The sequence below is a fragment of the Pristiophorus japonicus genome, chromosome 16 (genome assembly GCF_044704955.1).
Source record: "Pristiophorus japonicus isolate sPriJap1 chromosome 16, sPriJap1.hap1, whole genome shotgun sequence".
NCBI lineage: Eukaryota > Metazoa > Chordata > Chondrichthyes > Pristiophoridae > Pristiophorus > Pristiophorus japonicus.
Window position 1 is genome coordinate 114312069 of NC_091992.1, and position 13210 is coordinate 114325278.

Here is a 13210-nt window from a genome sequence, read left to right on the forward strand (position 1 = left end):
ATGTTTGACAAATCTAGAATTTTTTGAGGATGTAACTAGTAGAGTGGACAAGGGAGAACCAGTGGATGTGGTGTATTTGGACTTTCAAAAGGCTTTTGACAAGGTCCCAAGAACTGGTTGGCAGACAGGAAGCAGAGAGTCGGAATAAAGGGGTCCTTTTCAGAATGGCAGGCAGTGACCAGTGGGGTGCCACAGGGTTCAGTGCTGGGACCCCAGCTATATTTACAATATACATCAATGATTTAGATGAAGGAATTGAATGCAATATCTTCAAGTTTGCAGATGACACTAAGCTGGGTGGCAGTGAGAATTGTGAGGAGGATGCTAAGAGGATGCAGGTTGACTTGGATAGGTTAGGTTAGTGGGCAAATGCATGGCAGATGCAATATAATGTGGATAAATATGAGGTTATCCACTTTGGGGGCAAAAACAGGAAGGCAGATTATTATCTGAATGTGACAGATTAGGAAAAGTGGAGGTGCAACAAGACCTGGGTGTCATGGTACATCAGTCATTGAAGTTTGGCATGCAGGTACAGCAGGCGGTAAAGAAGGCAAATGGCATGATGGCCTTCATAGCTAGAGGATTTGAGTATAGGAGCAGGGAGGTCTTGCTGCAGTTGTACAGAGCCTTGGTGAGGTCACACGTGGAATAGTGTGTTCAGTTTTGGTCTCCTAATCTGAGGAAGGACATTCTTGCTATTGAGGCAGTATAGCGAAGGTTCACCAGATTGATTCCTGGGATGGCAGGACTGACATATGAGGAGAGACTGGATCAACTGGGCTTGTATCTACTGGAGTTTAGAAGAATGAGAGGAGGTCTCATAGAAACATATAAAGTTCTTACGGGATTGGACAGGTTAGAGGCAGGAAGAATGTTCCCGTTGCTGGGGAGTTCCAGAACCAGGGGTCACAGTCTAAGAATAAGGGGTAAGCCATTTAGGACCGAGATGAGGAGAAACTTCTTCACTCAGAGTGGTTAACTGTGGAATTCTCTACCGCAGAAAGCTGTTGAGGCCAGTTCGTTAGATATATTCAAAAGGGAGTTAGATATGGCCCTTACAGCCAAAGGAATCAAGAGGTATGGAAAGAAAGCAGGAAAGAGGTACTGAGGTTGAATGATCAGCCATGATCTTATTGAATGGCGTTGCAGGCTCGAAGGGCCGAATGGCCTGCTCCTGCACCTAATTTCTATGTTTCTATAATAAATATTAACAATAAGCTTTATAACATTCTTAGCACAGGATAGGTTCTAAATTCCATGGCAATGTTCATCTAATGTATACAGGTGTAGTGTCCAAAATCCGGAGTTTCGGAATTCGGACCGATCGGTGGCAGGGTTGTCCGGAATCCGTAAAATGTTCCAGAATCCGAACCCGCCGATCTCGTCGCCATGCCACTGCCCGACCTCGGGCCTCGCCTTGCCGCCACTGCTGCCTTACCCCGCCACCACTGCCCTTACCTCGGGGCCTCCTCACCGGCCCGCCCCAACACCTCCTCTGCGATGGGGCCTGCCGGCCCGAACACTTCCTTGGTGGCAGGGCCTACCCAAACAGCTCCTCCATGGCAGGGCCCGCCCGAACAGCTCCACGGCGGCAGGGACCCGCCTGAACACCTTCTCCTTTGCGGGGCCTCGCCTGAGCAGCTTCACCTCGGCGGGACTCCACCCGAACACCTTCTCCTCGACGGGGCCCGAACAGCTCCTCGGCGGCGACCCTCTTTCTGATGTTCCGAAATCCGGAAATACCCGAAGTTGAGCTCAGGTGTTTCCGGATTCGTGACGTCAGAAAGACGATTCCAAGTCCGGAAAAATGCGGAATCCGGAATGGCCTTGGTCCCGAATCTGGACACTGCATCTGTACAACATTATCCATATAAACTCTCCAAACACATATTTATGGCCACCCGCTCAACCTTGCCATCTCACGTGACCTCTCTACCCCCAAGTATCGATCATTAACAAGGCCATCTTTGACCACTTCCTTGAATCTCTCACTGCCCACAACCCACTTCTTATACTCACTTCATTCCACGCTCGCCCCAGAAAGAAACTCTCTCTCTTCACCCCCCTCACCCCACCTCCCCAAGTCACTTAAAACTGCACTTTCAAAATCCCAAATGCCTACACTTTGGCTCTCCATTCACTACGATACTTGTGCAGCTGCCAATCTGCTCAATCACTCCCTCACCACCTTTGATGCCCTTGTTCCAGTAAAACCTCTAGTCTCTCCCATCCTGGTCATAGCCCCCTATATGGCCCTATTTTCGCTTCAAGTCCAAGGGGTGCAGACTTGGGCATATCTGGTAAACAATCTGGTATATTAGAACTGACTAGACTGCATCATGCACCCATCAGGCCTCACTCTCCTCTGTAAATATCACTCACTACTCCAGCATCATCCTGGAGAGCAAATATAACCCCTTGGCTTCTTTTCTCCATTTCCAATAGTCTCCTTAAACTCCACTCCACTCCACTCTCACCTCCAACAAGCGTGAGGAACTCATGGACTTCTTGGCCTCTGCTGAATTTCTCTCATTCCCTTGCTCACAGTTAAACCTCCCACCATAGTTCTGAATTCACATATTTCTGTAGTTTCTCTTATCTCACCTCACGCCCTCTTCGAGCTCATCTTCTCCATGGGACCCATCTTTTGCTCCTCCGACACCGGTCCCATAAAACTGTTGACCATCCACCTTATTCCCTCGTCAGAAAATCCACCCATGACCCCTCTGTCCTTATAAACTATAGCCTCATCTCCAACTTTCCTTTCCAACTCACTGAATGTGTTGTCACCTCCCAAATCTCTGCCCAACGTTCCCGCAACTCAATGTCTGAATCTCTCCAATCAGCTTTCTGTCTCTGCTACAACAATGAAATAGATCGAATCAAAGTCACAAATGACATCCTCTGTGACTGTGACCATACTATACTATACCACTGCATTTTTCTTGCTCTCACTTCAGGCTTTGACATGATCGACCATACCATTTCTCTCCAACGCCTTTCGTCCTTTGTCCTACTCAATGAGACTGCCCTCGCTTAGTTCCACTTTTACCACATCTCATTGTAGTCAGCACACTTCCAGCAATTGCTTATCTTCCCACCCTGCACCCATTAACTTTGTAGTCCCCAAAGATCTATTCTTGGTCCTTTCCTCCTAATCATCGACATGCTTCCCTTTGGCGACATCATCTGAAGACATGACATCAGATCTCTTTCGACCCCTCCACTGCCTCTGTGTTGTCAGACTGCTTGTCTGGCATCCAGTCTTGGATGAGCTGCAATTTCTCACCATTAAACATTGGGCAGACCAAAGCCATCCTCTTCGGCCCCCGCCACAAATACGTAGAGTCACCACTGCCTCCACCCCACTCCTCGGACCACAATCTCAGGTTAAAACAGACCACTACTTCGGCATCATATCTGACCCTGGGCTGAGCATCTGACACCATATCCTCTCCAGCACAAAGATTGCCTGCCTCCATCCCTCATCAGCCCATCTGCGGATGAAAACCTCATCCATGCCTTTTTCACCTCCAAACTTATTTCAATGCTCTCTTGGCTAACCACCCATTCTCCATCCTTCGTAAACTTCAGTTCATCATAATTCTGCTGCAAATTCCTATCCTGCACCAAGTCCCACTCACCCATCTACCTGTTCTTGCTAACCTACACTGGCTCCCCATCTACTAATGTCTCCAATTTAAAATTTCTCGTTCTCGTGTTTAAATCTCTTCATGGCCCTGCCCCTCTCTGTCTCAGTAACCTCTACCAGCGCCACAACCCTCAGAGAACTCTGCATGCTCTGACTCTGGCCTCTTATGCATTCCCTCCTCCCTTTGTCATCTATGCCATACACTCTTGAATTCTCTGCCTCTTCTCCTTAAAGACCCACCTTAAAACCCAGTTCTTTGACTTAGCATTTTTCCACAATCTAATATCTCCTTTAAGTCATGTCCATTATTGTCTGATTATGCTTCTGTGAAGTGCCTTGGGACATTTTTCTATGTTAAAGATGCTATAAAAATGCAATTTGTTGTTGTTATTGATGCCATTTACTGAGGAAAGCCGCTAACTCAAATTAGGTGTTATTTTCACACATGACTATTTCTCTGCCAATCACAGTCAGTATTTCGGTCAAAAGGCAAAATGTTAAATATGCTATTCCCTATTACAGAACTTAAATTGTTATCACTTTTTAAAAGAATATGCAAACTACCCTCTTAAAAATGCTCTTCAATGAGACACAGTTCACAAACGCTGTTGTAGTAGTGGGATGCTAAACTATTTTTTTCTTTAAATTTCTCTATTGACATTTGCTGCAGCTGTTGTTAGGAAACACAAAATAAATTACATTTAATCTAGAAAAGGATGAAAGGCGGCAATTCTACATCTTGATATCTATCTATTACCAATATTTGGAAAAGCAAAAAAGATATCAAATAAAATATATACTATATTTATTCCAGTTATTGATTAACCCATTTGCCCATTTTCCGATCGATGATGATTATTTGAAATGTTTTGGTTTGAACACATTCTCTTTGCTCACTTATTATCTATTATTTCTATAGGCCAAGTACAATGGCTTCAACACTAGAGGGCACTCCAATTTCCCCTTAGCCAAGGTTAATATAAAGACAAATTTGGTAGCAAAGTGCTGCCATGAAATACTCATTTGGCATCTTCAAGGTCAGGTGCATTCAAATTATTTTACAGTCTGTCAATGAATTACTGGAGCAACTCAAAACTGCGACCAGGATTCTTGCTCACCCCAACCCTTCCATGTTTTCCTCTCATACAATTTTCCAGCCCCAAAATGCAAAACGCATAAAAGCAGCTCTTTAAACAGACATGAGACATTATGCAGTTTTCAGAAAAAGGTGGCACATTAATTAGCAGGAGTGAAAGCGTTGAATTTTAATCAGATGTTGATCTAAAGCTAATTTAAAATCCATTAAATTAGCACATGTACTAGATTTTTAGTAATCATGAAATGTGCTTTCTTTTTCTAATAATCTGCTCACTTGTATCCATGTGACAGTCCAAGAGTACCTTCTACTGTCTGCTTTTTGCTACAGCATTTTCATAATACTGCAAAGTTCACAGCTTACCTCCAAGGCAGATAAGAAGGCAAGTCCTTTTACACAAATAAATCTGCCAGATTTTGTCCAATTTATAGTTACTGAAATCCTAACTCAAATACTCTTGATGGTAATGATTTGGAGACTGAGCAATTTTCTTAGTTTTATAGGTCCCAAGTTTCCACACGCGGCAAAACAGGCGCCCCTCCGAGCTGGGCGCCCGTTTTTCGCGCCGAAAACGGTGCCTGAAAAAGAACGCGGTATTCTCGCGCGCCTTGCAGCTCGATGTCTGCTTGGCGCGACGCACAGGGGGCAGAGCCTACCACTCGCGCCAATTTTGTAAGTAGGAGGGGGCGGGTACAATTTAAATGAGTTTTTTTGGTGCCGGCAACCCTGCGCGTGAGCGTTGGAGTGTTCGCGCACGCGCAGTCTGAAGGAAACATTGGCACTCGGCCATTTTAAAAAGTGCTGCAGAAAAAGTGAAAATTTGTTTATTGAACCCTTGCAAAGGCTTGCATTTTAATTTTCTTGATATTTCTGTGTGTGAGGGAGTGCATTCTGTAATTAAAGATAGACTGTGATAAATGGGACACATGCACTTGTTTGAGACTATTCAAATTATTTGTAGCTGTTCAATTTTTAAAATTTTTTAATAAAACCACATTGCCCTTCCATGATCAGCACTGAGGCTTCTTCCAGCTTTCTCCCCCTGCTGTCGGTCGGTCCAGACGGCAAACCGCTGCCTGAAAGGCCTGCCTGAAGCACTTTCACACAGATAGGAACATGGTTTATTTAATCTTTTCTTTGCTTATAAATTTTTATTCAGGTTGGATTTATTTGTATAATATTTGTGTAAGTATAACTAAGGATTTATTGTAGAATTTAATGACTTCCCTTCCCCCCCCTCCCACCTCGTTCCCGACACCCAATTTGTAACCTGCGCCTGATTTTTTAAAGTGTAGACAAGGTTTTTTCAAGCCTACAAAAATCTTCACTTGCTCCATTCTAAGTTAGTTTGGAGTACGTTTTCACTGTGGAAACTTTCAAATCAGGCGTCAGTGGCCGGACACGCCCCCTTTTGAAAAATAAATTCTGTTCAAAAGTGAAACTGTTCTACCTGACTAGAACTGCAGAAAACTTAAATGTGGAGAATTGCAATTTCTAAGATACTCCGTTCTCCACCAGTTGCTCCTAAAAATCAGGAGCAAATCATGTGGAGACTTGGGGCCATAATGACTAAATGACTAACTTTGCCACAACAAATCGAGGGTACAGAAAGGTTTGGCCACAAGAGCCCAATATTTTTTTTAGGAGTCCAGAAAGTCAACCCAAAATAGTAATTTGAAACATGAAACACAGTTTTTCAAGCAGCTTGTCCTAAGGTTCTACATTTGATACAAAAATGAAGACTTTCTTAAAAACTTTCTGGAATTGTAAAACTATTCTTTATTATTAAAATGGGAGAAAGAAGGTTGTTACTGATTTGAAGCATTGAATGATGTAGAAGTGCACTCGGCTTGCCGTAAAATCTCAGAACCACAAGTGAAATTCATTAAGTAGGGCAAGAGGAGTAAACATCTTCCATCTGACAATCTTCCAATGTGGCTTCATTGGTTCAGAGATAGTGAGTGAGGTCAGCAATTGCCAACGTAAAACTCTCAAAATCTTTCCATGTAATTCAAATAGGGGGGAGGGAAAAAAATAAAAAGCTGTATTTTATGACACTGAGTATAACTAGTAAAATTGTTCATACCATTAACAATGACAAGAGGTTTACTCTGCTTTTGAGAATCATATGATTCAGTGATTTTGAGTTGTGATCATTAAGCATTATTTGTAATGATGCACAAATTCTAGCATTAAGATTCTATACTGACAGCAACATAGAACAAAATTGTAAGTAAAAAATGTATGTTGATTTAAAAAACGTAATGCAAGCCTTCCTTTCTCTTTTTCTCCCTTTCATGTCTGCATCATAGACTGCATGGCTAAGAGGCAGGGTATCTCTGTTCTTAAGTTCCATCAGTGCTGCTTTTGAGCTGACTGGTAAAAAGGTGCTGAAAAGTGGTGCAGTGATAACCTCCAGATTTTACTCAGCATGGCACCGATCTTCCACACTGTCCAACTCCGGTGTTGGTCCTGATTTTGTCCGTGAAATCACTAGCAATTAATGGTTGCCAACTAGCCTCGAAGAGAAAGGGAACAATGACAGACTATCCAATCCAATATATGGTCAAATGTAGGTTGGATATAATTGCAATTTTTACTACTTGGAACCAATTTACAGTCCAATTGTTCATGAGAATCAACATTAACTCAACTGGAAACACTTTAAGCAGTGAAGACTATTCAAGACAGAACCATGAAGAGTTCAGCTGCCTGCACCATACCTGGGTGATGTTCTCCAAGACCTCTCAGCATGTCTGAAGGATGGACACAAACATTATTCTTTGAGTAAATAATATCACCATCTAGAATTCTGGAGGAGCCACTCGACTGATTAAAGGTCAGGAGGTCAGAAGCTTTGGAAGATGCGCGCCGTAGGAGCTGACCCAGAGACATCTCCAGGAATATCTTTCCATCATCTGAATTCTTCACCCTAGAGCAAAACAAAAATTTGATCTTTTAAAAATACAAATTTAAATAGGTTGACTCAGGGCTTTAATGAAGTTGCCCCGTCTAGTTATACCTTCCACTACTTGCTTAAACTGCCGCAGTGGCTGTGTAGTCCTTATCACCAAATCATACCTTGGTCTGTCCCCTTTACTCTTTTGGCACCTTCTCCTCCTTTGAGCAACTCACCGTGTTCCACCCTTCTCGCCTCATTTAAAATCCTTGTTCTCTGCTTGCCCTCGACACTATTCCCACCAAACTGCTGACCACTCAACTTCCCTTCCTGGCCCCCATGTAAACTGATACTGTTGACAATTTTCTCTCAGGTACTGTCCTCCTCCCTTTCAAATTTACCATCATCACCCCTCGCCTCAAAAAAACCAACCCTGGGCCCTCCCCTCTCTCTTCATTCTTCTCTACCGGTCTGAAACCCTTGACCACGGCTGACCACACCATCCTCCTTCAACGCCTCTCCTGTCATCCAGCTGGGTGGGACTGTACTTGCCTGGTGCCATGCTCAGCTATCCAGTCGTATCTGCAATGGCTGCTCTTCCCGCACCGCGATCTCAGGAGTCCTCCAAGAATCTATCCTTGGCCCCCTCCTATTTCTCATCTATGTGCTGCCTCTCATTGACATCATCTGTAAACACATGAGATTCCACATGCACGCTGACAACACCGAGCTCTAACTCCCCACCACTTCTCTCGACCCCTCCACTGTCTAGATTTATAAAACTGCTTGCCCGACATCCGTACAATGGCGTTGAAGGAGGACGGTGAAAGTTGAAAGTTAAAAATATGCATAAAAATGCAGTATTTGTCCTTCTAGAACTCATAAAACCTAGAACAGATTTGATGCAAAGTAATACACCACTGTCAAAAATATGCATTAACCCCAAACTCAAAAGCATCTCCCATTAATGTGATATTTCTAATTTCCCAGTGCTAAAACTATAGATAGGTTTGAACTGTGGATTTGTACCCATTAACAGGGTCCTAGAATTCTGCAGCCCTGAAGGCCAATCAAGTACTGTGGTAGAAGAGTGTAGACTATGTGACAAGTTTTGTCTGTCTGCGCTCAACATATATGTATATTTAAAATATATATTAAAATGGTGCTGTTTGTTTCAAGAAAAATCAAGCATTTAATACTATTAAAAGTAGTCTACTGTCAGCTGAGACAGCCAAGTGGCAGCTGGTTAAACTAATGGCTGTTTTGTTTTAAGTGCCTTGGTTTAAGACATGGCGAACAAAACTTAAACACAAAAAGTACTGCATAAAATTGAGTTTTACCATTTCAAATTAAAGTTTAAAATGACATTACATCTCCATTATGTTTAAAATGAGATGAACGAACGCTTCTGACTAATAGACAGGTACAGTAATCAACTAAAGTTAACTTAGCTCAATTTTATCGCATACTAAAACAGACAAGGTGACAGAAAAAAATGAAAAGCTGAGACTGTTATATTAGGAGAGGCAATTTGTAAATAGCAGCACTTAAAATATTTAAGATACAGAGGCTGAGCAGATCACCAGGGTCTCGTTAGTCTTGGCTCAGTGGTAACATTCTTGTCTCTGAGTTAGAAGGCAGTGGGTTCAAGTGCAGAAATTTAGCACATCATTTAGGATGACACATCCTAGGTGCTGTTTTTCAGTTGAGATGTTAAAAAGAAGCCCTGTTTGCTTATTCAGGTGAATGCAGACGGTCGCATGGCACTATTCAAAGAAGAGGAGGTTAGTTCTCCCAATGTCTTGGCTAACATTTCTAAACTTAACTATCACCACCAAAATATATTATCTCATTGCAGTTTGTGGGACTTTGCTGTGCACACATTGGCTGCTGCATTTCCCTACATTAATGACTACACTTCAAAAATAATTAATTGGGTGTGAAGTGCTTTGGGATGTCCTGAGGTCATCAAAGTCGCTGCATAAATGCAAGCTCTTTTCTTTTTAGATTCAGAGCTTCTGTAAGATCAGCTGATTAAAGAGCAGTGATCAATAGGCTTAAGACAAAGTATTTGCTGGCCTAACAGATAAAGTCCACAAGATATGCAGGCATGTAACCAAATCTGTAACATGCAACCAAGAATGACAACAGAGCCCTTCCTAGCAACTACAAACCCACTAAGAAATAACATGCATTTATATAGCATCACTGGTATCATGAGGACATCCCAAAAGGCTCCACGGCTAATTAATTTATTTTGAAGTGTGGTCACAGTTCTGATGTATGCAAATGCAACAACTAATTTGCAAGGTCGCACAAACAGCAGATGACCAGTTCAACAGTTTGGATGATGTTAGGTCAGGAAGAATGTTCCCAATGTTGGGGAAGTCCAGAACCAGGGGTCACAGTCTAAGGATAAGGGGTAAGCCATTTAGGACCGAGATGAGGAGAAATTTCTTCACCCAGAGAGTGGTGAACCTGTGGAATTCTCTACCACAGAAAGTTGTTGAGGCCAATTCACTAAATATATTCAAAAAGGAGTTGGATGCAGTCCTTACTACTAGGGGGATCAAGGAGTATGGCGAGAAAGCAGGAATGGGGTACTGAAGATGCGTGTTCAGCCATGAACTCATTGAATGGCGGTGCAGGTTCGAAGGGCCGAATGGCCTACTCCTGCACCTATTTTCTATGTTTCTATATACATTGGTAGGACACCAGGAGAACGCTCCTGCTCGTCTTCAAATAGTACCATAGATCTTTTACATCTACCTGAGCAAGCTGATGGGATCTCAATTTAAGGTCTCATCCAAAAAATAGCACCTGCAACAATACAGCAGTCCTTCAGCACTGCACGTGTCAGTCTAGATTACGCATTGCACTCTTGTATCACTCCAATTGTCTCAAACTCTTTCTCGCTTTGTGCATCCTTCTACTTTCTCATTGTTTGATACATCTCCCACAGATATATACCTCGCATACATGTTCCTTTACCAACTTACTCAATTTCTATCTTTTACTTAAAAAAAAACTGAGGGCAATTCGCAGCTATATTGGGATATATTTCTATCCTGGGCCAAATGATCTTCCTGTTTTTTTTCCCCCCCCCACAGTACATCTGAAGCCATAGGGCTGCGTCTGGGGCCAGAGCCTGGGAGGCAAGCACAAGTTCAAAAGTATGAGAGCGCTCAGACTCAAGACTAAGAGGGAGGAGCAAGGCTGGAAACCAAAAATAAATGGATTCCTCAGCCATCATCAACTAAACAAAAAGAATGCAACAGTTTCTGCATCCTGTTCTTTAAGCCCCAACACTTATCCACTGGGATGCCGGGCTGAGATCAGCAACAGAGGCCTGGGAGACAAATCTAGCATTAGAGATCTTGGAGGTGAGGGTGGAAAGCCTGGAGCAGAGGTCTAGAACAGGAAGGCAGGGGAAAGGAGGGAGGATTGAAACAAAAACCTGGCAGAGGCACCCAGAACAGAGGCCTGGACTTTCAGAGCTGGACAAAAAAGAAAGAGAAGTCAGGAAAACCAGAACTGGGGAGCAAATGTTTCAGGTGACTTTGTAGATGCTGAGCAAGATGTACTAAATTTCTCACATGATTACAAGACCAATAAGCAGGAGATAAAATTATCCAGCTTATAAAGCCCATCGAATAGAAACAATCTCCTGTGGAGGAAGTGAGGAAAGAATATTTCAATCAGATGTCTTTCCCTCAATAGAGGGTTCTTTCAACTGCAATAAAACAATTGGAACTGTTTGCTGCTAGACATGCCACATTAGTCAGCTGACTGACACAACATGACAGATCTCCAGTAAGTTACCAGTAAAAGAAAGACTTGCATTTATAGCACCTTTCATGACCACCTGATGTCCCAAAGCGCTTTACAGCCAATTAAGTACTTTTTTTGAAGTATACTCACTGTTGTAATGTCGGAAACGCAGCATCCAATTTGCACACAGCAAGCTCCCACAAATAGCAATGTGATAATGATCAAATAATCTGTTCTAGTGATGTTGATTGAGGGTTAAATAATGGGTTATAACTTCCCTGCTCTTTTTCGAAATAGTGCCTTGGGATCTGAGAGAGCAGACGAGGCCTTGGTTTAATGTCTCATCTGAAAGACGGCACCTCCGACAGTGCAGCACTCCCTCAGCGCTGGAGTGTCGGCCTAGATTTCTGTGCTCAAGTCTCTGGAGTGGGACTTGAACCCACAACCTTCTGACTCAGAGGCAAGAGTGCTATCCACTGAGCCACAGCTGACATTCAAGTGATTGGAATTTTTGATTTAATCAGAAAACGTATCAAATATTTTCAATAAACTTTATGAAAATACTTTAGATTGAAATCCTGATCCAACCATAATAAATTTTGAAAAAAGCAAACAGTTTATCAATTGTTTCTTTAGCTTGATGATTTGTAAATTCTTCATTAATAGATGCCTCTGAGTGCCTCCCATACACTTTCTTATTAACACAAGAACATAAGAAATAGGAGCAGGAGCAGCCATACAGCCCCTCGAGCCTGCTCCGCCATTCAATAAGATCATGGCTGATCTGATCATGGACTCAGCTCCACTTCCCCGGCCGCTCCCCATAACCCCTTATCGTTTAAAAAACTGTTATTTCTGTCTTAAATTTATTCAATGTCCCAGCTTCCCCTGCTCTCTGAGGCAGCGAATTCCACAGATTTACAACCCTCAGAGAAGAAATTTCTCCTCCTCTGTTTTAAATGGTCAGCCCTTTATTCTAAGATCGTGCCCTCTAGTTCTAGTCTCCCCCATCAGTGGAAACATCCTCTCTGCATTCACCCTGTCAAGCCCCTTCATAATCTTATATGTTTCGAGAAGATCACCTCTTCTGAATTCCAATGAGTAGAGGCCCAACTACTCAACCTTCCCTCATAAGTCAACCCCCTCATCCCCAGAATCAACCTAGTGCACCTTCTCTGAACTGCCTCCAGAGCAAATATATCCTTTCATAACCAAAACTGCAGGCAGTATTCTAGGTGTGGCCTCACCAATACCTTGTATAGCTGTAGCAAGACTTCCCTGCTTTTATACTCCATCCCCTTTGCAATAAAGACCAAGATGCCATTGGCCTTCCTCATCACTTGCTGTACCTGCATACTATCCTTTTGTGTTTCATGCACAAGTACCCCCAGGTCCCGCTGTACTGCTGCACTTTGCAATCTTTCTCCATTTAAATAATAACTTGCTCTTTGATTTTTTTCTGCCAAAGTGCATCTCACACTTTCCAACATTTTACTCCATCTGCCAAATTTTTGCCCACTTACTTAGCCTATCTATGTCCTTTTGCAGATTCTGCATGATCTCCTCACACATTGCTTTTCCTCCCATCTTTGTATCGTCGGCAAACTCGGCTCCTTCTTCCAAGTCATTAATATAGATTGTAAATATTTGGGGTCCCAGCACTGATCCCTGCGGCACCCCACTAGTTACTGGTTGCCAATCAGAGAATGAATCATTTATCCAGACTCTCTGTTCGTTAGCCAATCCTCTAGCCATGCTAATATATTACCCCAACCCCGTGAACATTTAT

The 13210-nt window shown here is 42.9% G+C and overlaps 1 protein-coding gene across 2 annotated transcripts in view; it reads right to left on the reverse strand.

The window, feature by feature from the left end:
• tbc1d16 (TBC1 domain family, member 16) overlaps positions 1 to 13210 on the reverse strand; it is a 93795-nt gene that overhangs the window by 60170 nt on the left and 20415 nt on the right. For both annotated transcript variants that reach the window (XM_070858216.1, XM_070858215.1), the window contains exon 2: positions 7475 to 7683. In XM_070858216.1, the coding sequence (XP_070714317.1) occupies positions 7475 to 7646 (172 nt within the window). In that variant the 5' untranslated portion in view covers positions 7647 to 7683. The remainder of the gene's footprint in view (positions 1 to 7474; positions 7684 to 13210) is intronic.